Source organism: Phaethon aethereus (assembly GCF_964289735.1).
Source record: "Phaethon aethereus genome assembly, chromosome: 15".
Taxonomy (NCBI): domain Eukaryota; kingdom Metazoa; phylum Chordata; class Aves; order Phaethontiformes; family Phaethontidae; genus Phaethon; species Phaethon aethereus.
The window spans coordinates 8,639,806-8,667,520 of NC_138591.1; the positions used below are offsets into that span (position 1 = coordinate 8,639,806).

Sequence of the window (27,715 nt, forward strand, 5' to 3'; positions counted from 1 at the left end):
AATCTTGTGAATATTTTTCTAAGCAAATAAATAATCCAGTCGAGCTACATGTGTAACTAATAATTATGCCTATCTGTGCCAACCAGGAAACAGTAAACTCAGTGCAGATGGCACCTGCATTATCTAGTCTTGCCATCTTTCCTGCATTGCTCAAATGGAGTTCCCATTAAATTTGTATTTTGAAAAGGTTACACTAAATGGAAAAGGATAGGCCTGTCTGGGATAGAAATGCAGAGGGAACGTTGTAGTTTCTCTTCATTGTTGTGTTTGTCCATGCTGTACAAAAAGGAGGGGAAGGGAGGGGAAAAAAAAAAAAGGAAAGTGTTGTTCTGCCATCAGGTTAACTGTATGGTCACTGTTTCCCTCCTGCTTGGATCCTCATCACCTGGAGGTCTGGCCCAATTCAGATACTGGAAAGCAGTAGCCTTAAATGAGAAAGACGTGACATTGTTGGTCACAAATGATTTGCTACTAATATTCCTCACCACTTCAGGGGAAGGGGGAGCCACACCTGCCGGACCAAAAGTTATATAAAAGCAATTCAGATGTTTTGGTTAAATGGGTGATCTTCAGTGGTTTATTACTGTTGGCTAATTTAGAACACTTTCATATATACAATTTTTATGCTTTAAAAATATAAATAAAGTGTTCCCAGATTTCTACAGCAACACTTGATTCTTCTGTAGTGTAACTGCCCCTTGGCTACCTGTGCCATGGCTAAGCTCTGGCTGTATCATACTTAAACACTTAACTATACATATTGTGCAATAAAACCCTCCAAGGCTGGGTTCTTCTTTCACAGCTTCTCTCAGACTCTGGCTTTCCTGGAGAGAAACTTTACAGATGCAGCCATAGGTAATGCTATGGCGGCAGGGCTGTATGAGGGAGCGTCAGCCATGGGTGCATGCAGCAGGCCCAGGCAAAGGCTGCAAAAGCTGCCTGAACTTACTTAAAACACCTCCCAATAATAGTGACATAGTTAAACTCTTAACTAAGGTGGAGTTTTAGCAGTTTAAAAATAGATGTTTTCCACAGAAATGTGAAACGCCATAAGCATGGTAACAATATTCTTAGCCAATCTCATCTGGATTAACTACCTTAATCTTCTTATTTCAGTCAACAACTCAGCCTTCCTGAGCATAAGCAGATGAAATTAATAGAATCTCCTTGAGCTTCTCATGTGATGAACATTATAGCAAAGAACACGAACAGTGAAGTAACAATGTTCTACAATGCTTGCAATAAGATAAGGAACATCCTACTGTAGTCACGCTTCGATGATAAACCTGTAACGAAACGATCGGTTACTGCATCTTGTGCAACAGGCCCTTAGCTTGACAGCTACCTCTGGCTACCCCCTAAAGAACATAATGCAAGCAGGATGATGTAAAGCAGTTTACTACCTACCTCTAACCTCTACTAAAACATTCCCGACCTCTCCTTCCTCCCTAAGCCTTCAGGCTATAAAAGGAGCAGGTGCAGCTTCCATTTCTTCTTGGACAAATACAAGGCAGGGTAGAACTGACCTTCAAGATAAAATTTTATTTAAAAAAGTTACACAAAATAGAGGTTTTACATTGTTGCCATGTGATAACTACAGCTGGATACCATCCAGAGGGTGCCCTCAGTTACTTACCTTGCTGTACTTGCATACACTAATGCAAAAAATCCCTCAAGACCTACACCAGTAAAAGAAATCCCGTAGTTGTTCCACAACTGTTTCAAACGCAGGTACTTTTCCAAATAACTCATTTCACAGACAACAGGAGAGAACAATTGCTATGTAGTACAAAGAAAGACACTGATTTTGCTCCCCCTCTCCCAGGCCTGACATTTCCATGAACATGACTACCTTCCCTTTATAAAAAGAGGGCTGCAAGGGCTATTGCAATGCTCAGGCTAAAGTATGAGCATCTAGGTATTTAACAAAAACTGGGATGTTTGTAAACAAATTTAATTTATTGGCATTACTTACAAAATAAAGTATTAGACCATGATGTTCCATCATGTCTGTGTCGGTATATGGTTTTATTTTTTGATAACGAAACAGAACGAGAATTGAAATACATCAGAAATCCCAGATTAATCACGCTGCAGACAGGGTTGTCTTCCTAGTTGCTCTTGTGCCTGGGTGGCCATGCAAACACGTGTGTGGGTGTGTGGGATGTCAGTGACTGTCTGCAATGCCCACATGCCCCAAAGTGGGTCAGATCCTGCCCCACACTCCCGAGGCCACGGCATTACTCTGTCTGTGCCGCCTGCTGCAGGATTCCTCTTTCGTCCTGGAGATCACTTGTGACCACGACCACTCCTGTCACGATTGCACAGTCCCCTTAAGATACCACATTCCGCCATAGCTCACGCAGCAGTCCTGGGGAGACAGGGAAAGTCCGTAAAGTCTTGGGAACCACTGTCTGGCTTTGGGACAATAAATGTGATCAGTAACAAAAGCCTCCTCTCCGGTGCACAAGAGAGCGCACGAATCCAGAGCAGCAGATTATCTCCAACCTGAAGACCATACAGCTTAAATGAAGATACAAACACAAGTGGGGGAAGGTTGAGAGGCCACAAGGAGGATAAACAATGTGATGGCAACAAGAAACTTCACTTTTTGGGGGCGAAGATGGGGATTGTGCAGAGGCCAGCTTAGAAGACGTTGCGGGGAGGGGTGAGGACAAGGGGAACTCGCGGGTAAACATGGGCTGAAGCTCAGGTGAGACTGAAGGGAGTAGCAGGAACGGGGTGAGGTGTGAAGGCAGGCTCCAGATCTGAAGCTTTTTAAGAAACGATGTTCTATAATAAACTGTCAAACCTCATAACCATGCTTTGGTATTCTGAACACACGCCTGCTAAGCTTACAGTGGGTAAGCACACAGCAAAGGAGTTCAGTAAGCTGGTTTTCCTGTGGTTCATTTTCTTATTTCTATTAGATGAGCACCAAGTCTCTTGAGTTCTAAGCTAATGGCTTCTCTTTCTTTTGCTCCCACCCTCCCACTTAGGTAATTCAACACAAGCTTAAGTACCACCACAGAACTGATGCTGTGGAGCTTAAAGGGAAAAAAAAAACCCAACTTTTTTTCTGAAGCACTGGGATTTGCACATTGCAAAAAACAAATAAGAAATTAAATGTGGAGGCTAGAAAGAGGGTTTGCAGACTTGATCTGCAGATGCAAAAATACAAACCCTGTCAGTTTGTTCCTCTGTGTATCAAAAAAGAGCACACGCAGATGGGGAAATCGGAGTCAAAAAATCCAATTTCACTCAAAGAGGAATCCAATCTCTTGTGGTTTAAAGAAGCCAGAAAATCCTCCTAGTTCATTAAATTGTGCTTCTAAATTTTATTTCAGAAACAAAGATAATTTCACATACTTCTGTGACAAATGTATTCAAGGCAAAGAAGCCTGACACAACACAAGGCTGGTCACATGAAGACACTTACAGTCACTTATAGTGACTTACAGAAAAAGAGTCCCCGTTTTTTTAGGGCAAGGTATTTTTTCCAGAAATAGGTTATCTGTTAAATAGCAACAGCATCATGAAAAACTAATGTCAGGACATAGTCCAAATGTTCCAGGAGAGCTGATATTTGAGCTTATCTAGTCACTCGACAATCTCCCAGCAGAGGCAAGCCACATGAATACTGTCTAGCAGGCAGAAACATCTGAGCTTATTTTAAAACTAAGACAACCAGGTTCTTTCAAGCAAGACCAGTTTGCTTATTATCACAGCAACAGATCTGTAATTTTTCATATATGCTATTATTCCATTTCCAGATCCCAATGTAATAAGGTACTTAAGTACTTGTCTCACTGAAGTGGGTTGACAGTGAGCAAAGGGCCAGCAACAATGATTAAAGTATTAAATTAGTTGGCAACTTTCTACTTAGCCATCCTGCATCGCTTTTAAAGCTTGTCAATCACGGCCTGTGTGGTCCTTACTTTATACCTTAAACTCCTTTAGCAAGTAAATGGTGCACCTTCAAAGACAGAGATGAAAGGATTCAAATAAACATTCACAATGAAATGTGTTAACTAGTACTTTGCCTGCTTGTTTTGGCTCGGGTTTCACTCTGTACACTGCTGCACGTCCTACTACAGAATAAAATGCATTTCCTTCTGAGTATGTGGCACTTGTGCTCTTCAGCATTAACCAACAGCAGTCAGATGGTAATATTCAGAACACTGTGCAGAACCCTCAACTCCTTCATGTTTAACTCCACATTATTTAAAAATAACTCTGAAGTATCACATTTACTACACTCTGGTGGTCCAAGTTGAGAAATAAAGATTTGTTGCAATAACACAAAATACTGTATGAGTCAAGATCACTACTCCTTCGAGGGAAAGACAGTAGAATGAGACAAGTGTATTTTTAAGAAAAGCTGAAAAACAGGCTCTGTCCATATTCCAACAACAATTGTTCTAGCATCCTTATCATTTGTCAATCCAAGGTAAAACATGATCCTTTGCTCAAAGCCAGCATTAAAAATTCATGTATTAATTGGATCAAACCCATAACTGAATAGAAACTTACCTTTAACACTCTATCCACCTCCTGCTTGTTTAGATCTTCTCCACATTCTTGACTCAACTGATTCTGGATGACATTCCTGCGCACTCGATAATTTTTTGAAAAGATTTCAAGCAAAACTTGGCGATGCTTTAAAAGAAAAAGTATCATAAATACGAAAAGAAGAACAATTATTCCTACATTTCTCTATATCAAAGCTGCATGTGCCTTTGTACAAAACATTCACTGAACTACATTAGAGGATTCTTGCTTCGTCATCCTGAAACCATCCCATATACGTCTGCTCTCTAGCAGTGCCGCAGCCTCCGAGGGCTCTGCAAGGCATCTCTCCATACCCCGTGGCTAGACCTGCACCTATTCTGTGACCTGGGTGACCTCCAAAGGTACAAGAACATGCTGAAGAAGGGGCTGCAACATATTCCTCTCAAATGCTTCCATGGGAGTTCACGTGGTCCATTCCAGCCAGGAGGGTGGATACTGCTTGCGTCTTTCCTATAAAAACGTATTTAGATCATGGACGCATGAGTTACATTGTCCATCCACATTTTGTTAGGCATCTTCCCTTTCACTTAATTTACTCTGATAGCAATTAAAATTCAGGAGATGCTTCCATATGCTGTAATAATTTCCTATTCTAAAAATAAACAGATACATCAGGTAACAATATAATTTCATCTCTGGCCAATGTTGCACTACAATCAAAAGAAAAAAAAAGAAAAAATTGGACTGGGTCCTGGTGTGAGGACAGAGAATCTTTTCTCCTCGCAGATTCAAAATTATTTGTATTCCACTGAGCTACTTACTGACATGTATTACCAATATGTTGTTTCTGCCCACACTGCCCTGGCTTGACACAGCAATGATCACCCTGTGAGCTAAGAGCTTCCTCCCAGCTGGAAATAGGTTGGTATTGAAAACTGGACACTTCAATAAGGAAAGAGGAAAACTACCTGCTGTATCACTTCCAGAAACATAAATTCAAACAATGCCAAATGCTCAATAAACATGTATTTGGGAATGTCACTTATTTTTATCTTTACCTGATCGTAAGTGTCACCGGCTTCCCAAAGTGCATAGACCTTTAGTTCATCTGGTGAAGCAGCAGTCTGTGGAGGAAACTGAGAACAAGAGGCTGTTAAAAATAACCATCTGTTTAATGAGTTCTGCTTAATGATTCCACGATACAGTATCCCTGGACACTTATTACTGAATCAAAAACGTCATTGCCATGTAATGAGAACTGCTGAAACAACATAAGCTCCTCTCCTGTTCCACACTCAAAGGGGTAACTTTGCTCTGGTAGCCCCTGTGCCTGCTCAGGCACGGCCTGTCCTGCAGCTGTGGGGCTGACACCTTCTCGCAGGCCCTGATGGCTTCAACAGAAACACCATCTGCATCAAACCTGTCCTGCTGGGTGATCCTGTGGCACAGAGATCCCGAATTAATGAGGGGGTAACCATGGCTTAGGGAATGGGAGGAGCACCATGGCACCCATATGTGCCTTGATATGCCCCAGATATGTTTGCCTGATGCTTCTGGTCACGGTGGGGTAACCCACACCAGTGTCATGGGCCCATCTGGCACACGATGGACCCTTTCAGAGCTTTAAAAGGGAACTGCTGGGCAGGATGCTGTGAATTTTGCATGGGGACAGTTTCCCCTTGGACAGGGGACAGCTACCACATACCAGAAGAACAATCCCAGGGCTTGGATGTTAGGTGGTACCTCATGGCAAGACATCTAGATTTTTCGTGTCAGCAGAGTTTGCTTCCAGACCATCCAAAGCAGTATTCAACTCAGAGCACCAAGTGCATTGCAGGATCTTTCTGGAGGTTTTTACATTTACAGTGGAAGGTTTTAAAGGTTCAGACCCTATCCTGTATTTTTCCGCTTCACTAATCCCAAGTCAGCGTTACTGACAAGTTCTGTGCTGCTGCTGTATTTGCCATCTCTGTTTTGGGGCAGACTCCAGAACTGCAGAAGATTGAACGCTGATGACAATGAACCAGACACTTGCTCATTTCAGGCTCAAAAATTAAGTGGTTTTCTTCGGTTGCCTCCACCCCACCCGCTGCCATGTGCCAAGCTAGAGAAATACATTTGTTTTTTCTGAGGCAGAGGCTTCACATCCCTGCACACAGGAAGGAACACAACTGCCTGCCCTCCATGCCCCAAACTCCTAAAAAAATAAAATACCATCCATTTGCCTTTACATTTCCCCTTGGAGCAGGGACTAATGAGCAGTGCTGGAATATGCCTTCACTCCTGACATGTCTCTTCCTGTCTGTCACTAACAATTTATTCCTTGCTAACCACCCAGATGACCTAAATCAATCATCTATGAAAAGCTAACAAGCCAGTCCTGATTGTTCCAGTATCCCTCGATCCTGGCTGCTGGTATAAACTAAATCTTCCTCCCTCACACCATGCCAAAAGACCTGTGCATCAAGAGTGAAAGATCAGCCTTTCCTTTCATGCTTTGGCTCCAATCTTACTGCAAAGGAGAAAAGTTTTGTCCAGTGGAAGTCACCTGGTGGGATTAGCAGCTTTAGTTCTCACATTGGTCCAAATGGCTGGAACATAGCAAGTTTCTTCCAGAACTCCTTCTTCCCAAGGTTTTACACTTGGTTTAGAGCCAGGATTCAGGTTTATTAGGCTCGCAACACCTGACATAGTTCTCTTCTTGTAAGGACACTCGCTTTTGAGGAATACTCTCTCTTCTGTGCTTTCATACGCAAGCACAGGTAAAATCAAATACTTCAGCTTCCCCCCAGGAAAAAGCTGCAGCAGGAAAGGCAAAACACAGGGCACCGGGAGCACCCAGCCACACACTGCCTCGCTCTAAGAAAGTCACTCAACACAGACCCCGAGTGCAAACTCCTCCTGCCTCAGCCACATGCCTGAAATGCAGCTATGTTTATCTGACCATTCTGTGAGGAAACGGCTTCTAAACCAAACACAATGCTTATTTGGGAAGAAAACCCCACAGAATCTCCTCCTCTCGTCCAGCTTTACCCTGTAAACTGTTGCAAACACTGCTGCCAACAGCACCCTGCTCGCTTGCCGCTGTCATACAGCCTGCCCACGGGAGCAGGAACTGCCATCAGTGACTCTTCAGAGACATGCTGCTCTGTCAAAACAGCTTTACTGCCTCGCTATCCCTTGTTCCTTAGCCATTTTGCATTTGTTATCTTAATCTCTCCAGCCTCACCTTGAAACAGCTCTCCCCTGCCTAAAATCCTTCTTTAAAATATTTGCCCCGTGCCCCTTCCTGCTCTAAGCCCCCAGAACTAGTGCAGGGCTTTTAGGAGATGAACTGTTGCCCAAGTCCACAGGACTGCCATGTTAAAACAGAAGCTCTTGGGGAGGAGCCCTTGGCTTTGAGATGTGTCTCACTCAAGCACTGAGCACACCCTAAAAATAGCCACTGCCAGGCAGTCTCGCATTATAGCTAAACCAAACTGAAAGGGGCTCAGACAGCCAGAAAAAAAACCTTATCAGCTGGAATAATCCTGGAGGTAAACTGTTGAGTTTACCTCTCCAGAAGCCTGGCATCGGTACTGGTCCGAAAGGCTCACCGTAAGCGCAGGGCTGCACTCCTTTCCTGCTACGCTAGGCAGGACAGCAGCAATGTTTACATCATTTCCTGATGCCTCAAAAATATCCTCAAGATTTGGGCAGAACTTTACCACTCCATGGACCACGGGAAGGGAACCAGCAGGAGCCAGCCACCCTCACACACCCCCACTGGTCTGCAGGAAATGGGTGCAGATACTGAGGAGCGAGATTCCCGCACAAACATTTCCCGTTTGGACATGGGCTCGGCCTGCCCAAGCTCCGGACACACGCACAGTGCCAGCCTCTGTGAGGATGTCTCTACTCGCCTTCTCTCTGACGGCAGCAGCAGCCCGCTGCGCTTGGGTGCATCTGCCCAGGATTCACTATTTCTTTGTGTGCTTTTCCCTCCCACTTGAGGATGCTACAAAGCGCAGGCGAGTACAGCACCCTGCAGGCCTCCCCACGGCCTCATTTGCAGCTGGAGTGGCATCTCTTCTGCCTCCCCACAAGTACTATTTATCTCATACCCTGGGTGCAGTTGGTCAGCTTTATAAAAGGCTGCATTCCCCTGGTAAGGTTTCAATTGCCATTTTCAGCAACATGTTTTCTATAATAGGGCAGTATGCAAGCCAAAAGTGCCTTCACCCCCCACAGAATATCATTTTAATTACCTCAGATCATTGATTTTTATCACCAAAGCACTTTCAATTACAGAAAGCTAATGAGCAACTATGAAATCCCACGCTAAACAACCCTCCAGGCTTTCCCTGAGCTCAGACATCCTCATCGGGTCCAGGGGAACAATCAAGAAATACCGAAGTGTATGAGCCCATGGAGTAAAACCAGCCCTGGCACCTTTGCCATCCACACAGAGCATCAGGGGGAGGCTTGGGGGTAACGATTTACGTTGCTGGTAACAGTACAGGCTTATACAGGCTCCTGTACAAGATCTCAAATTTTGTGGTAAATTCTGGGTCAGCAGAACTGAAACTTAACACCAGACCTCCAGCAAGAGACATTCCAGTGACCTCTTCTACACCTCTGCAGGTCTCCTGCGACAGGGTTTTCCAGACAGGAGGAAGTTCCCAACCACCTCTCTTCAGGAGGATTTTATTTTGGTTGTTTTTTGAAAAAAGAAACTACCCCACTTTCACTCCTCACAGGCTTTAAGCAAAGAGTGGATGAAATAATTTCCCAAATCCCCCAATTTCCAAAGCAAACAAGTCCCAGTCCCAAGTAATAGAGCAGCAATGACCTCAGCTATTTACCATCAGCATGGCAAATGCATACATTACACCACCTACAAAGGAGAGCCTAGCCAGCACTAAGAGGCAGTTCCAGGCAAACATCATCCCAGGACTTGGAAGCTGTCAAGAGAAAGCAGAAAGTACCAAAACTGATGGTGTCCCTAGTGGCATTTCAAGTCTGTTACTTGATCCCCATGTGCCACAACATGTACTTTGCACACAAATTAATGTTATTTCTGCACCACCACCCCCGCCCCCCCCGCAAGCAACCCTTACTCCTCAGCTGGGTTTTGAGTCCCATGCTCCAGGCTCTCTCTCATCAGCCTGCCTGCTTCCTCCTCCTTCCACCTTGCCTGCTCTTTCGAGCAGTTCACAGGTCTCTTTTCCTCTCTCCCCAAAGGCAGCTGACTCCCAAGCTCTTCCTGGTTGCAACCCAACCAGCACTGCCACATGTCTTGTAAAATTAATTTCCTTGTAGGCTCTTTCCCATAATGCCAAATTCCTTTTCCTCTCCTAAGCAATCTGCTGTCACACAAACCTGGTTCTGTCTCAGCCAATCACACATGTCATTTCCATAAAGGCAAAGAAACAAAGATACCCCTGCACAGTCTAGGAGGAAAAGGACTGACCCAAGAAACGTGCTGCAGATATGGTTTGTCACTTCCCAGAGGGCTCTGCTTGGGTGTGCCTTGCAACTCCAAGGCAGTCAATGGCACCTTTCCCTCTGCAACTGCATCCCTGTCCCCGAGAGAAGGAGCTTGTACAACTCTAGGAGAGCTCATGGGAATCTGGGACTGCCTTAGATCATGTCAACAGGAGCCAGCTGGGACAGTGAGTCACCACAGCCCAACAGCTTAGGCATGGAAACAGAGCCTCAAAGACAACTAAGCTATGCAGCACACCACAGAGCAAAGAAAGCAGAGTGCAGGGCCTGCCAGAAGGAGGACACCAGCCAAACCTCCAGCAGCTTCAACATATCCAATATCGGACAGTTACTCAGAGCACATCTGTTCTTCTGGTCCACCAGCACAGGACACAAACATTTCATAGCTCGGAAGTTTAACTGTCCCCAAAATCCCTCCTCCCCAAAGCACACCAAGGGAAAAACATACTTACAGGCACCAAAATCTGTTTGCAGCCAGTGTCCAACACCATGTCCTGTAACATTTTGTCTGAAATGCCACTGAACAAGGTATGTCCTGGAGGCAGACTGGCTAAATGAAGGTTAAATAACCGTTTAAGCTCACTCAGGGTGAGTACAAATTGTTTCTTAAACGTTGACGACACAAATGCCTTCAGTTCTTGGGCTACCCGGTCAATGCAGCCTCCACGCAAGTGGCCGTTTAAAGAGTCCGTGGAGTCCTCCTCTGCATGGAGGCCATTGACAATGCCGTTGTTCATGCCCTCATAAGCTGAGGTATCCATCAGCTCCTCATCACTCACAGGCTCCTCTTTAATGCGGATATTGGAAACATCCATCTTGGCTGAAGTGTCATTTGATTTCATCTCTGCCTTTTGCTTCTGGAACTCCTTCTCCAGCTGCCCATAGTTCTGCCTGACTTTTGCTTTAGCCTTGTTGACTCTTTGCTCCCCAGAAACCAGCAACGGATGAGCTAGTAAGAAACAAAAGACACCATAAATCTCACCATAACCAGGGCTCCAGTCTTGCACAATGTTTCTTGAAGGGCTCATAGTGAAATAAAACCAGGAAACATCATCTGCTTGTGAAATCTAAGGCATAAACCCAGTTGATTAGACTTTACTTTAGTTTTGGGTTTTTTTTGTGGGGGTTTTGTTGTTTCTTTTTCTTTTTTTTGGGGGGGAGGAGAGGGTCGTGTTTGGTTTTTTGAAAGATAAACATGTTGACAGTTGTAAGCCAGAGGCTTGGGGAAGGGTGTTCCAGTCACAGAACCTTAAGCAAAGACAAAGTGCACTTGTTCAATCACTAGGGCCTTTTCTGCAAATCAGGAAACCAGGATATAAACTGCTTATACATCTCTACTCATAACCCAAATGCTTCTTTGCCCAACAACTTTTTTTTTTTTTTTTTAAATTAGAGTATCTAGTGGCTGGTGGGGCCTGCTGCAGCCACTGACAGAGCCAGCACAAGGATGTCCTATAGGTACAACAGTGGACCTGAACACCCTTTTAGCATGAGGTGCACCGTATGAAAGTCTGAGACCCGCTTCTTAGTACTACCCAGTGATGGTGAGAAAGGGACAGGAGGGAGGTCCTTTCCCATGCAATCCTGCACCTCTTCCCCTGTGTCCGCTCCTCACCCAGCTATACAAAGGTGAAAGGAAGGGGCGTGTTGGCAGCAGAGGATTCCCGTCTCAATGCCAAAGGAAGGAGTGCTGTGTTTAAGGCAAAAGCATGCACAGCACACATACTGTTATCTTCTCTGCTGTTAGGCTCACTAATCCTCTCCAAATAACCCAACACCTAATCCTTCCGAGCAGATCAGACACAGGGTATTGAAATGGATTCATATGCTCATTTGTCAGTTCTGCTTATACTCTTCATTGGCTCTAGTGCCTGGAAATGAGCCAAATGCCTAGTTAAAAATCTCTGGAATCTCAAGTTTTCACAATCTTTTAGGATTATGGAGAAGATATTTTAATATTCTCACTGGCATCCGTGGTGAAGGATGTCAAAAAGAGAAGGCTTCACACCTCCTTACAGCCCCCTGCCAAACACATTCTTCATTAATTGCTCAGCCCTCAACCACACCACAGAGCGCCCAGTGCAAATCAGGGGAAATAAAAAAAATCACCTCATGCACATTAGCTTGCAAACTGAGAGGTGAGAATTAATTGTGCATGGGCCCTGTCCTCTCTTCAGGAGCTGCTTACACCCTTACACCATACAAGCTGCCTTAAATGAAGAAGTGGGTAACAGAACCAGCGGATTTTATACTGTCAAATAGTGACTCCCCAGTGCCAAGGAATCCTCTCTGGCCTACTACAAGGATGCTACAGTAAGCTTGTGTCACCCCAACATCAGTGATGTTAGTACAGACCAAGATCTTTCTCAAATAATCCAGAGGAAATTGCAAGAAACGAAGAATATTAAACAAAACAAGACCAGTCCCCACCACATTCAAAACAAGAGAGGAACTCCAAAACACCACCCAAGAATAAGGAGGGATACATGTACTTTAAGATGATCCATGCACAATTCCATTTACCTGATTGTGCCTCTTGTTTCTTTGGTGTCAAGTGCTCCTTTAAGAGATTATAGACCTTTTCTAATCTGAAAGACAAAGATAAAATATACCAGGACAGTTTCAGTTGTTATGCCTGCATGCAGTCATGCCAACTTTAGCCATTAGCTGAAGTGTTCACTAGTGTTCTACTGTTCACATAAGTGTTCATTACTGTTCTAGAGCACTCAATTTCTCCAGGGAGCCAAGGAACGGGAATGACTTGAATGATGCAGTGACACACCCCACCACACCACTGCCTGGTGACTGTGAGGGGGAAACCTTCAGTGCAATACAGATCAAATTATCTATCAATGTCTACAGAAACTTTGTACTAGATAGTTCTCTGTTTTTAGCTTATTCCCCACAATAAAACAAGTCATTTACTTGGCCTGAATGCCCATCCACAGCATATGTTGCCTCTGAACTATATCTGGATGCTTCTTAACAAAGTCTTCATCATAAGGCAGCATGAACTCCCAACCTTTGTTTATTCTTGCCACAGACATGTGCTCTAAGAAATCTTTCACATCTTCTGGGCAAAGCTAAAAGAAAAAAACATAAATATGGAAGTCAATTTACATAGGACACATACAGCCATGCAGCAATGGGTATTGTTCCATAAGACAGGAAGAGCTGGGCTGATTTGGCATGCATGGGGCACCTCCATGAATACACACCCAACTAAGTCAGAGATACTCATCCTTCTCTGCAGCACCAACACTTTCACACAATGTTAAAAGCACAGGACTTCAGAGAGCAGTGATGACTAATCACCTGAGAGTCAAATAGCTCATGGCATGTTTTATGAAGAAAAGGGAGTTTCCAAACTGAGATGAAAAGACTCTTGTGACGAGAAGTATATTCTACAATGTTAATCTTATTTTAGAGCTGCAGGTCAGACATGCTGCCCCTACACATGCACAGCTTTTAAGCAGCACTGATCTTACATTCCAAAAATAGATGGTCTGTGCATAAACAGATTTGTGTTTTATCATCTTACTGCATTTTAAGGAAATTATTTTGTCCTCTTAATGCTTCTCATTCATTTGGCAGTTTTAACAGAATATTCAGGTGCCTGAGTTGCTTTAAAGCTTTTATTCAATATTGACAACTGACAAATATCAACAGAAGAGTTGCTCTTTTGTAACACACCCAAAGCAGAGTAGCTAGTGTGGACTGCACAAGCACTCAGCTGCTTTGGTGTACAAACAGTTTGCTTAATTCAAACTGTGTCCAGCTTTCCACTGAAACAGATGAGATGACAAGATGCATTCCAGTGGCTCAACTACAAGGACAGTCAGATCCTGTGGAGTTGTGGTAACTGAGGAGCTGCATACTTAAAAGAGTATGTATCTATACCTATTCCAAAGTGAAGGCATACCTGGTGAACAACACTGCAAGTCAGCAGTAATGCTGACACCGTGAACCTGAGAAAAGGCTTGCAGCAGCATCCACTATCGCCCTACAGACAATGCCCAACACTTGCCACCAACTTCTGATTTAGGTAGAAAAAAAAACAACCAACACTCACTTTCGTAACTGCTGCCACTTCCTTTCTCACAACCCAGCGGTCCTGTGTAAACTTCCACATCTAGGAAGGGAAAAAAGGAGAAAAACCCAGTAACTGTATTTAGCAGTTGCTTTACTGAAGTTGTAGTAATGACCCTGTTCAATGATGTTACCAGAAAAAGGGAAACTCCATTCCTTTCAGCAATGTGGAAGTAGGCAATTATCAGCCAGGTAGTGGGAAAACACTCTCTGGCCTCTTGTGTCCTCAGATGGCCATTAACACAGTATCAAAATCTTCGAGTGTCTATGGTTTGCCTTGGTGAACCTATGACTACACAAGCTATGAAGAATCTCTTGAACTTAAACTCCAGTTAGCTTCCAAAAAAAAAAAAAAAACAACCAAAACCAAAAACCCCACTGCAGAGATGCTGGAACTCTGTAAGTCACACCTGAGGGTCAGCTTCTCACACACCTAATTGTCAACTTAAAGAAACTCTTCATCCACTTCTGTTAATGTAGGGGCCAGTAGAGGCTGGTGACTCTTGTCTTTCTGGAGCACACAGCGCCCTGGAAAGTGCCCATTCCCTTCTTCAATGCACATCACATCACTTACAGTTATGCTGAGATGTCCTGCCACTCAAATACTCATCCCCAACCAAGGAAAAGCCAGGTGCTTTGCAGAGCAGCTCCTAAGGTCTAACATCCTGAGAGGCAGCTGCTGAGAACAGGCTTACAGGATACATGAGGACTTGGGCAGAACGCCATCTGAATATGACCTTTGATTTCTTCCTGTCTCCATTTAAATAGACTACAACCTCTTTTAGTCTGTGTGGATAATAATGTTGTGAAGAATTGTAAAATCTCACTGCCAATTTCTTCCTGCCCTACAATGTCATCTATGCACCCTTTTCCCCTTTTCTCTGATTCAGCTTCTCTCTGCCCACAAACACACAAAACCACCATGGTCACTTTAGGGCACAGAGCATTTCTGTTTTAAAGCACGAGAAGCTGCTGTCCAAATGAAGTAGATCTATCAGCTCTCCTTGCACACAATTCTGAGGCAGCCATTTCTCATTAGACCTTTTACCCTCAACTAGAGCCAATGGTACTCACGTCCTCTGAATTTATTATGTGAGAATCTGGGAAAAAACCAGAAGCTTTCAGAAAAGACACAAATTACTTTTCCTCCCCCTCCCCAAAGTACAGCGTGGAACAGGTGGACACTAAAAGTCACTCTTGGCCATAAATATTTTTTAACCTTATTAATTGCCTTACACAAATATATACAAGGTAATAAAGTTCATTTTTTAAGCTTTTTTCCGCCACAGATGCAATACAGCACTACATGCTATTTCTGAGCCTTATAACCAGACATTTCACCCTGTCTGAAAGCCAGAAATATCAATGCTTTCTATTGTCTAACATTTTAACTTTTTCCCTGTTGTGGAGCTAATCAGCAATTACTTGCCTTTGAGATCAACACAAATCCATTTCTCATGCAAGGTATTTTTGACATAATTCAAATGAAAATAATTTATCTTTATATTTTAATTGCTAACATACTACCACTTACTTCACTGAGCATAATAATTTCTGGTCTCTAGAACTTTATGCATGACATGTCACCTAGTCTGCTGTGTCCTAAAGACTTATGTCACTGTGTCACACCTGAACCCAGGTCTCCATATGGCAGTGTCTCGGTCAGACATCAAGACACAATAAAAAGTCCGTTTCAATCACCATCAGTTTTATCTTCCACTAGTACAGATATTACTAAGGTTAATATCCTTAAAGTCTCTTGCACAGCATGCTCCTGTTCAGAGCTAAAGCTCATAAACAAACTTTGCAAACAATGGAACAGTCAGGTCTAACTGAAAAGAACGAGAGCAATGCACCCGTCAGCTTCTCTTTGATGGGGTGGAAGCCATAAACTGAATATGAACTTGGGAACCACTTAGGAACTTAATTCTTTCCATGGTTAGCAAAAATAAACACAATGCAGAGGTTGTTCCTTTTTGCTGTGGTTATGCGTCTGTTTACAAGACCTGTATTCATTTCAACTTCCATGTGCAGCTACTGCTCACAAAAGGTGCCTAGGATCAAAGTCCTTTCACTGATTAGCAGTTCTGGGGAATAAAGTCCTTTTTAAAGAACAACAGTGTATGCTCAGGGAGCACAAGGCTTACCCACACTGCCCTCCTGAGACCTCATGGTCCTGAGCCCACGGAAATATATCTGGAGGAAACAAGCACTTTATTATCCAGTCCTGGCTTTTCTGTAAGCCCTGCACTATGGGGGCTGTGTGATAGTGGCTCTACAGCATGTATTAGAAAGGGATGAATACTGTTAATGACAGATGATCTGAACCTGCCAGCCAGCCACAATGCCAATCTACACCAACACTCCCATGACAGACTTGTAACAAACACCTTCAGGATTAAAGTACAAATAATTTCTTTGGAGGAAATGCCGTATTGCAGTAAAGCAGCAGGGTTTTGCAATGCTGTGGCCTCTCAGGCAAACTTTACCTGTGTTTTCCTTTAAGAACACCACACACTTTTATACTTACAACAAAATCTCTCCCTCTGCAGAGCACTTCCGCAGGGACTCCACTATGTGGACTAGAAGTATCTTTTGGGTAGAGGACATCACTGTTAATTAAAAAGGAAGATTGATTAGTTACTAGGTATTCCAGGAAAATGGCACTGGTGAAGATTAACATAACAAACATGTCCTCACTCTTCTGCAGTTAAATTATACCTTTATCCAAAGCATGGATATTCATTAAAGGAGTTAATATTGGTGTAATTACACCACTGCAATTACACTAGTGCAAAAAGGCTTACACCAGCAAGCATAGCCTTGTGGCTAGCAGATGTGTGCAACTCAGGTACAAGCTCTGCTTTGTTCTTGCAAAGCCTATCCTCCCTGGATCAGTGTAAACAAGACCAGAATGATCCTAAGAAATGCTTAGGCTAACCTGGTAGGCAGCCTTGAAGGCAGCATTTAGCCAAAATGCTGATGTATGGGCATATGGGGTTTTTATTTACTTCCCAGCAATCAAAGGCTTAAGAGAACACTGCTACAAAATGTCATGCTTGAACCAAACAGCCCTGAGACCAACACCATCCTGTGTTCTTGTCTGCTTGCAAGACCAACTGGATGACATTTGTTAGCATGGTCTCCAAAGCCTCAAAGTAACCCAGGTTCATGATCTTGTTCCTACTCAGGCCGAAGAAATGGATCCCCTCTCCATTTAAAGCTCTGATGTGTGCATGTGCTGCTCTGTGCCCAACCATCCCAAACATGTCACATCTACTAGAGATATACACATCCTCCTCGAACTAGTAGCAAAGAAGCAGCTATAACATAAAAACAATCTGAATGCTAATATACTGTCTTTTAACTTGTTTCCAGCTTCCTTCTGGAATGGCTGGAGGGACATGTAAAAACTTTCACATTGCTAATACAGGCCTATATCACAATAGCTGAAACACATCCTGCTAACAGACTTGGACTGGTAGCCGGTGCCACTCATCTTAACACAGAGAGCTGTAATTCTCTGTGTGCAGTGCTCCACTCAGGTAAAAAAAAAAATCATACTGCACTTTAGACTTCAATTCCCAGTGGGATACTTTATCCTAACAAACAGGAGGATGATATAGAATCCATTTCACATGGTACACTCAGTACCCTACGCTTGATTTATTAAGTGGGTATTGCCTTCTAGAGGGTAGCTATCAGCTGACAAAAGCAGCATCCACTGATCAACAGCAGGGTGACTGCACAAAGATCTTTCTTTGAATTTAGCTAAGAAATACTATAGCTGACATTGGTTTAATTTTCTATGTTTATATTTGACACTAATCTCTGGAAGAATTTGGGACAGTTCTCTCACAAAAGAACACGAGTGAAGACAACATCAAAAAGCTGACATAACTTAAATGCAAATACAGATTACATCACTGCTCAGCCATAATTTGAGCTGGGTAAAGTACTAAGATACTACCTTTTAACATCAGCACTTTGAATTTTCAATATCTGCTTGCACTAAAAAGCATCAAACATTAAATTAAGATTTTACAGTACTGTGAGTTAAGAACATGGCTACTTCTGGACACAAGGAAGATGAGTATATAAAATCCATTGTTCTGATCCTCTCCTTAAAGCAGAAAAGCATGTCCCAGTAACAAAGAGGAGCCATTACCTCTTCACCACCCAGTTTCCCTGGACCAGCATTGCCACCTGCTGTATGCAGCGGAGAACTGCCGTAGAGTCAGTCCCAGAGCCCAGCAGACTCATCAGATTTGCAAATGGCATGACCTTCACTGAAAGGCAAAATACACACCAGATTAAGGGTTTCTTCAGTGCACATGATACAGAAATTTATAAATCTAGGATACTATGATTTATGTTGAAGTTCATGGTCAAAGCTGTATCTTTGAAAAAACCCAAAAACCTAAGTTCCACTAAGTTCCTCATCACACTACAGTCAGCATCTGTTCTAAAAATATCTGCTAGTGTTGCATTAAAGTTGGTTAGCTTAACTGATCCCAAATAAATGCGTTAATAAAATTAAATATCTACGCCTTCGGCAATATTTGGAAAGAGAGACACCTGACAAAGGCAGGAAGGTCCTGAGGCAAAGTCCTCAGGATTTGCTCTCAACAGATAATAATTCTGAAGAGACAAAATAAAATTCCCAGATGGCACTCATGAAGTGTGTATTACTGACAATTTCCCAGAAAATGCCAAAGTGCAGCTTGTTTCATTAACCTTCAACTTACAATTCACACTCAGATCCCACATTCCAGGAGATACCTGCTGAAATAGATGTATCCAGAAAGCTATCCTCAGATTAGAAATTATTCTAAGAGTAGGTTGACTGCACATCTACAAAGCAGCAGTCAGATCTGCTGTTACTACTCTTCTCTGCTCTTAAGGAAAGTTTCGCTCAGGATTTTCATTCCTCACAGAACCACAGAGCCAGCCAGACTCTCGTCTGGTGGCTGACAGAACTGATACTACTAGGAAAGGCACCTTATCTGAGGCAATTAGAGGTCACAAAGTAAAGTGTAAACATATTGCAAAAGCTACAAACCATTCTTCATCAGGATCTTAATCTGATCAGCAAGGGGTAAAGTTCTCAGCTGGGCCATAGAAAGCACATTGCTTGGAGCCATTGGTTTGTCACTGCAGATAAACAAGCAGAGTTGCAGCCCATGAAAAAGAGCATCCGACCAATATGGACCTTGAACATTCTGTACAAATACTTACTTCTCTTCCTCTACACTTGGAGGCATCAGCATCATTAAATATTCACTAGAAGAAAAGAAAACACATCCTTAAAATGCTTGTCTTGGGACTTGGCAGGTTTAAGTACAGTTATTTCTTGCTTAGAGCAATCCTACTTGTGTGAATCTACAAAACAAACATTAGCCTGAAAAAGACAGCTCTCCCCTTTCCTCTCCCATCTTCCTCCATAAATTCAGTACTACTAAAAGCTATTGACATTCATCTGCCTGAAGAGAAGGTATGAAATAAATGGGAGTCAGAATCACAGCTCTTCTGTACGGAAGAGGTGTTCAAACAGAGGAACTGCAAGAGTAAATACATTAAAACAGGTGTTCTGCCACAGCAGTAAGAGGGGTCATGTGAAGTCCTGTAGACAGAGAGAATAAGGCCAGCAACAAGCAAAAAGTCTTTTCCACCCATGTAATTACCAACATCTGTGAGGAAAGAATCAGATCCAAAAGACTTCTCAGAACACCTAGCACTGTTCCACTGAGACGTTAAATGTTAAGAAAAACACACCCACACAATTAGGGAGAGTCTCTACCACTTTCCTATTACTTGGGCCATGGCTGTATCAGATTACAGGGAAGCTTTAGTACTGACTGCATCATGGGAAGATTCCTGTATAGCTGCAGTCACCAAGAAACAAAACCGAACAAGCTTCAAGTACGTTCAGGTGTCTCTCTCGAATCAGAAGAAAAAGTTTTGTAAGATTTGCTAACAACAGAAGTTATTGGTTTCAGAGTTTTAATTTATTTTAACCAGCAGGAGCTTTTGTTTTACTTTTCCTTTACAGTATTCACAATCCCAGAAATGCAGGGTTGCAGTAACATACAAGTGGCAAAGTGAAATAAACTAGTTTTAATCTCAGAGTACCGGGAAACAAAGAAAGCAACCTGAATAAGTTGAAGGCTAGTTTGTTTCTGTATTTTTTAAACAATTTTTTATCATGGATAGAATTACCACAGAGCAGACTTCTAAAGAATATACCTGCTTACTACTCTGAAAACAATCCCAACAAATTACTGCAATTTCTGTAGGAAACCATTAAACCATTACCTGGGAGATTTAATTAATTCTGTGTTTTCAGCAAGGCTGTGACCTTGACTAAATAAATACTGGCGCTCATGTTCCGAACGGCTATCCTGGAGATACAGAAAAAAGAAGAGTCACTCCCACATACTGAAAACTTACAAAATGCCAGAGAGCTGGATTCCTCATTCCAAACTGTGACCACCCTGTCATTACTGCACCATTCAAGTGTTCCACATCACTGACTGATGCTCTGTTTTCACTTCTTGAACGATGCTCACATGATGTGGGAACACTTCTGTTGCTATGACTTCAAAATCTCCTGACAGACATGCATGTGGGCCAGACAAACAGGATTTCTGACACTCAACTGACTGGGTTCCCCAATTACAAAGTCCATTTCATAATCCAAGACCTGAGTGATTCTTGTACTCAGACCGCCCTTTGTAATTTTCCAACTCAGTTTTAAACCTTTTCCAGCGCGGAGACCCCAAAGCATTATCCAGTGCACGAGGTACAGAGCACCACAGGGTCTGTTCAAGCCTACAGACCTACTTTTCTTCATTACCTTTTGATGATTCCCTGATTCTCATGGGCCCAGATTTAAAAACATTTCTAGACTTGGCTGAGCCTTCAGGCCCAGGCAGCCTCCTCAGCAACCAGCACACACCTACCTTCAAGCCATAATAATGTAGATGAACCCAGTGCTCTTCTGCTTGTCTCTTCTGCAGGAACTCATAGGACTGAACACGCCGTTGACGAGCTTGTTCGGTCTCAGGGCGGGAGAATCGTACCTAGAAAATTTGGGCATCATTAAATACAGTGCCAAAATCCTTGAAACCAAACACCTGCATTATTTATCTGGTACATAAGTAACAGAAGCTAGGGGTCCTAGCTCAAATGAATCACCCCTTGCTGCCAGTGCCATCTTTATGCTTGTGCAACAAGTGCAAGTCCATCTTGCTTCCCCCCTCCCATGCCCAGGGTCACCAGGACTAGCTGAAGTTTCCTGTCCTTTCATTTGGGTGTGAATTGTCATGCTTTCTTGTGAACTGTTGACTGAACTATCATAAAAAGGTAGTTTGGACATACAGTAATCTGCTTAACATCATCTTCAGCTTCATCCTGGGATGAATCACCACCTGCCAAAAACCACAACAGAATAAACACACCACTGCAGTAAAAAAGCCAAAGCCAATCTGTAACTGTTTGGGAGCCCATGCAGGAAGAAAGCGGTACTAGGAACTACATCACCATGGGTTCAATCCTAGCTTGCCAAACTATGCGATGTACGACAGCACCACACTACTCCTGTGATAAGAGATACTGCTCCCATGAGCTTTGCAGTGCAACTTTTCAGTGGCAGTGGTGACACACTCCTTACTGCTGCCCTTTGACACTACCCACCACCTCCCATCCCTCTGACAATGCCCCACAGTGCCCACAAAAGCATTTATGCAACTACACTGAAAATAAGATCAGTGAAACAATCTGAGAAACAGCCTTATAATTGGTATGTTGTTATAATAAACACCTTCAGAATATATAACTTCTCTTATCAGTACAATTATAGAGAGAACTTGTATCTCACCTACCAAAAGAAAATGCAACTCATGGAGCCCTTACCTTCATTAGCAGCTTCTCTTTCTCGGTGTTTTGCATCAGCCTTGTCCAGGTAGGTGAAGCTTGGCCTCAGCTGAAGAATTCCATGTAGTGGAGTCAGGTGAAGTTCACCTGAAAAAGAGAATTAATGTTGGTTAAAATTAGGTTTTTTCCACTGCACAAGGACAGCACTTTTCATTATCTCACTATCTCTGTAAAGGCACAGCTTAAATTGAACATAAGTATTTAATACAGTAAAACGTAGAAAGGGATTGAAGTGAAAAATTCATCCAGTGCTCAGGATTTCAATGGAGTATGAAAGACCAAGACCTATTTCTGTTACTTTCCTTTGTGTGTTGAAACCAGATCTTGTAGACAGCCACATTCTTGCTCAGACCTGATCTATCCTTCAGGACACTCCTAGTAAAATACTAATCACTGATGACAATCTACATATTTTCATCTCAAATGATCCTCTGATCAAAACTCTGTGATGGCATTAGGAGACAAGAAAGGGGCAAAAATGTTGAACAGGAAAATGAGACAGAATTAGGAGGAGATAGTAATATAAATAATAATGATAAATTTATGCTACAAATGTGTATTATTTTAGGCCACCATGCACTGTTAAGGTCCTGGAGGCATTTGCAAACCCACAGTGTTCTCATATATTTACAATTTTGCTAGACCTTCTCAAGGACTCTGAGGACATTGATAAGGAAAAATTTTCCTTTCTTTAAAGGCGCGTCAATTAAAATCTAGGTTGAAAAAAGAAGAACAAATAGGTCTTATTTTAACCCTGAAATGAGCGTGTTTCACTGACATGAAGGGTAAGCAAAAGCAGCTTACCTTTTTTATAAACAGCAGCTGCGTAACGGGAAACATTACTTGCAGCTTGCGAAGAGCAGAAAGTTTGCTTGTCCATCAGCTTCCTGCAGACAGATGAATGCTGTGAGATTGCATTCTACAGGCAATATGGCATACAGATGTTAAAGGTCTGAAATCACCAATTCTCAATATATACAACTGCAGCAGATATGTATACTCATCTTTCTGTTTGCAATTCAGAATTCATGAAGCCAAAACATGTAGGTTACTTCCAAGAATTCTTCCTTTGTAAGTGTCTGAAGCACACCCCCAGACTGTACAGCCACTTGTTCTCACCTTTCTCACCTGAAGCCCTGGAGGACATACATACACCTATGCTCACCACAAAGGGAAATGAAGGCAAAGAGGACACCTACGAGGAATAGGTACTTGTTTCATCTGTACACGTGCCATCTACGTTGAGAGCAATCTGCTCTCCTTTGCTGCGACAGTAGTTAGGATTCAAAGTATCAATGGCCATTTCCAGTTCAACCTAAATAATATGAAAGACAGATAATTATCATGGCAGAACTCCAAACGTCAATTAAAATTCAATCTCACGCTTGCTAACATGTCCATAGGTTTATATCAAATTTAAATACATAAGCAGCATCATTCAAATCCACGGAGCAAATCTCATGCATGAAGTTGAGCATATATACATATGGGCTTTTGTAGGATGGGGACATTTTAACAATAGGGTAGAGATATATAAGCTCCCATGTAAATGAATGGGAGCAGAGAATGAGAGTTCTTTAGGCAGCCTTGAAAAACACCTTCACTTTGTTGGATACCTTTCATTACATTATCAGTCTGGTTTACTTATCAGTACAGATATTGCACAAGCCTCCCCATCACTGAGGATCCATTCAGAATCTCTCAAACTTAAGGCATGTTTCCTTCTAGCTTGGGTACCAAGCAGCATAAAGTGATTATGTCCTCTTCAGAGGCAAAGGCCGCGATTCTGGTAAGTTTGAAACTGTAGCACTTACCACTGACTTCATAATTATTCCTGATTTACGCTGTTCAAAGTACAGAAACAAGCTCCAAGCTTTTAGTTACAAGGAGAACTATTCCTCTCCCCGAACTTTAAACTTCAGACAAATGTTCAAAAATAAGCATTTTCCTGCATAGTATTTCTCTTTATATACTATAACAATATAGTATATATTCTTCCTCAGGGTGTGCCAAAGCCCTTATCAATTTGTATATCACACCTATTGCCTCATTTTTTCTTACCCTTTACGTTACTCGTAAACTGCGCTAGTTACAAGTCCCTGGATGAGACAGGAGATTTACAAGTCTGCACAGGGATTACAATGCAAATGGTTGCTAATTTTAACAGAAAATTTCCTGAACACAACATGCATCCTAACTCCAAAGTTCACACGAGCACTCTCCTTAACATTTTGTTCTCCCAGAACAAAATCCTAGTATCACAGACATCTATTTCTGTGTTTTTTAAATCATGCATTTTACAATCATAGTTATCGTTCTAGGATACATTTGCAAGTAACTGCAATCACTCTGGCTTTTGCTATACTTTCACTACCTGTACAACCCCACTGACTTCAAAAGGACTGCTCCCGATTCACAGCCAGGCAAGAGAGAAATCAAGACCTGCACTGTCACTGAAACACAGAGCATGCCTCCAAAGCTCAACCCTTCTCTGAATATTGTGAAGACCTTTTAAATCAAGCTGTATTATCACAAGGATCTACAGGCTGAATTAGCATTAGTACCTAAGTTTCCCTAAGTGACTCTATTTTATATCAAGAGAGCAGATTTTCCATCATAACTCTAATTTCTCTCTTTAATAAACTACTCTTATTCTAAACTCAACTCTACAGATAAAACAGATTCTCCCATATGTCCAAGCACAGAGATCCAGTCCTGCAAGTATCTGCACAGTTACAACTGCTTAATAGCACAATGTGCTTTTCTTAAGTACATTCTGCACAACATAAAACACCTTTTACAGACAGGACTCAAATGACAACCAACCTTTTGCTGCTTTGGTTTTATCTTCGCTGATAAATGTGTAACATCATCATACGTCATGGAAGCTGGACGAATAGGATACTGGAAAACAAATCCATTTCATAAAATCCCTCTTCATTTATATATCAAAGAACTTCACAGAAATTAACTCAGTCTTCCCTGTCCCCTCACATGTAGATCCACTTGCCAGATGGATACAAGACAAGAAAAGACATTACTTGACTGATTTGTCAGTCAACAGGGGATTTGGGAGTATGACCTAGAAAGCCTGTTGCTTTCCCCCTCAAGTCCTCTGCTTTCAGCACTACACAACCCCCTTCCTGCCTCTCACATGCCACAATAAACTCCAAGAAAGGAAAATGGTACCACACATTAGTCCAGCAGAAAAAGGAAGTGTTAGAAGCAATTAAAACCCCATCCCTCAGCATTACGTCTCTGGAGAGTTATTACCTAAAAGTAAAATATTTGTGGGTTTACACAAGTAGCGTTAGCTTACAGGACATGTGCCACATGTAGCTAGTCAGGACACCATACACAGGTTTAGCTGCATAGGTCTCTTCTGAATTGTTTGGGAAAGCTGAGAGGACAATGTGGCATCCAACTGAAATCTTCCAGCCATACCAGCATCCTGCTCAGAGCTGACGTTTCTCCACGACGCTCACAGGCCACATCACTAACCAATGCTCACTCTGGACATGGAGCAACTGTGGGTATCTCAGAGGCAAGGCCGCAAGGGCTGGTCCAGCGTGTCTGGCTGTCTCCAGCCATGCTCTGCGGGCACATGCTGTGCAGCGGATCTGCACAGGAGGCAGTGGCCTTGCCAGTGAGCATCACTGGTTTATAATGAACGTTTCATCCTACAGCTTCAAAAGACTTCCCATTTTGCACATGGGAGAAGTGAATCACAAGAATAAAATGATTAGACAAATTCAGTGGCATAATGGAAAATAGACCACTACCTTCCTAACATACTTCTACCTTCAATCACTAGTTAATCGCCACACATAAGGGGGCTCTTCTGATGACTCGCACTAACCCATGAATAATGATGATGTTGTCTTACACAGGGCCAGTCCTAAAGAAATGTTTGTTCAGTAAAGATGGCAGAAATCAGTGATGACAGAGATGGCTAAGAGACTGCAGATTTATTCAAACCATAATAAAAAGACAACATCTACTAAAAGCACTCCCTTAGGGTGGTTAAAGGGAGTGATTTAATGAAAAGTCTGTGCCATAAATGACCACTCCTCTCTTGGCAATGATTTAGTATTAAATGTTTCAACTGACTGAGACCCAAACAGGCTTGCCTATGTCCAAGGTCTTGGCAAGCTAAATAAGTAAGGAAAGTTACTGCTCTTTGAATTTATTTTAAACAAACTATCACTGCATAAAAGTTAACTGAAATACCTGAAATAGATACAGCTTCTCCAGTAAACTTCTGGCCAGGAACACGTCAATCTAATAAGCAAAACAAACAGTTTTCATCAGATGCCACCGGTAACTGATGGAGCCTCAGATGAAAGTACAATCCCTAGAGCTCAAATACTGGACAATTTTATCTTTTCATTACAAACTCTAACATAAAACACAGGAAACAGGAAAGTTCATGACTCTCCTGCCAAGGTCTCCTCTTCGCTGATTTTGACATGAAATTCGGCAGTTGGCCTTTTTAGAAAACAAACAAAAAAAACCCCTCACTATGATGAGGCAGCAGACAGTGGCTCCAGTTTTATGTTTTCTCTCTGAGGAAACTTGGCAAACAAATCTGAAATGAAAGAGGTAAATTTCCTCTTCAGAGGATGACGTGAATCTGTATCACCATCATAGAAAGATAAGGAAGTTCTCTCCTTGGCAGTATGACTGAAAGGTAACAGCATAACTAGTATTTTGTCATAAGAATTTTCTAAATTATACAAAAAAGAGACCCACATCCCAAATCTGATTCAAAATCAGCATTTTGCCACCAGCACTGAAAATCCACAGATGTTTCATGAGTATCACATACGGAAGCTGCCATTTTAAATAACTTCAGATATACTCCTGACAATTCCCACTCCTCTTCTCATGGCTTTTCTCCTTCTTATGAGCTTGCCCTTCCTTGTGTTTCTGGAATGAACGGCACACTGTGGCTACTCTTTGGGACATAGCAGTCCTTTATGGAAGTCCAGAATCAGAGCACAACTGCTTGTTTTAGCAGAAGGTATGAAACACTTTAGTTTCATACTTAACAGATATTAACTCATTAAAGTCATTCCCATTTTTTACAGCTCTTGGAGAAGCAAGTTCCCCACCTGTGTTCCTCTTCTGACATTGAAAAGTCACAAAGGGTGAAAAACCTGAGCTGAATCTGCCAACACGGACACCACTATTATGGCAAAATAGATACCATGAGCCACACACTTGGCCCACATAACATATTTCCTTGCACAGAGCAAGCCATTGGTTGTACGACAACCACTGATGTTGATGACACATTGTTTCAGCAATGTAAGAACAGTGGTAACTAGAATAATAATAAAAAAAACCCTCATGTACAACCACTGCTGCCACCAAGCACTTTTACCTCTTGTATAATTGGATCATCTTCTTCATTTGCCATGCTAGGATACTAAAAGCTTTTTCTTGGCTTATTCCTTTGCACAACCTGAAAGAAAACAGAAATGACTTGAGTCATTACATCTGTGCCATGTACCACATGTAGCCTACAGTATTTGATCAAATTAACTTGCTTCCTTTCAGTGGTAATCTGTTTAGTCTGTTTTTCGAAGGAATGTATGTTTTTGCATGGTCAGGTCCCTAATACTCCACAGTCTTGACTGCCTGCCACCAAATTTAGAAGACAAGCAAATGTATCAAAAATAGGTAAGTT

General features: G+C 42.4%; 1 protein-coding gene across 1 annotated transcript; it reads right to left on the minus strand.

The window, feature by feature from the left end:
* Window positions 1-2,314: 2,314 nt before the first annotated feature.
* On the minus strand, window positions 2,315-27,445 carry POLR3E (RNA polymerase III subunit E; the record flags this gene model as incomplete). Its single annotated transcript, XM_082006978.1, has 20 exons — window positions 2,315-2,371; window positions 4,534-4,659; window positions 5,571-5,648; window positions 10,452-10,948; window positions 12,523-12,587; window positions 12,925-13,082; window positions 14,072-14,131; window positions 16,619-16,700; window positions 18,257-18,377; window positions 19,151-19,242; window positions 19,327-19,371; window positions 20,404-20,489; window positions 21,051-21,170; window positions 21,469-21,518; window positions 22,003-22,110; window positions 22,828-22,910; window positions 23,223-23,338; window positions 24,850-24,927; window positions 26,254-26,304; window positions 27,410-27,445. The coding sequence occupies 20 exons, from the start codon at window positions 27,443-27,445 to the stop codon at window positions 2,315-2,317; spliced, it is 2,109 nt and encodes a 702-aa protein (XP_081863104.1).
* Between the last annotated feature and the right edge of the window lie 270 nt (window positions 27,446-27,715).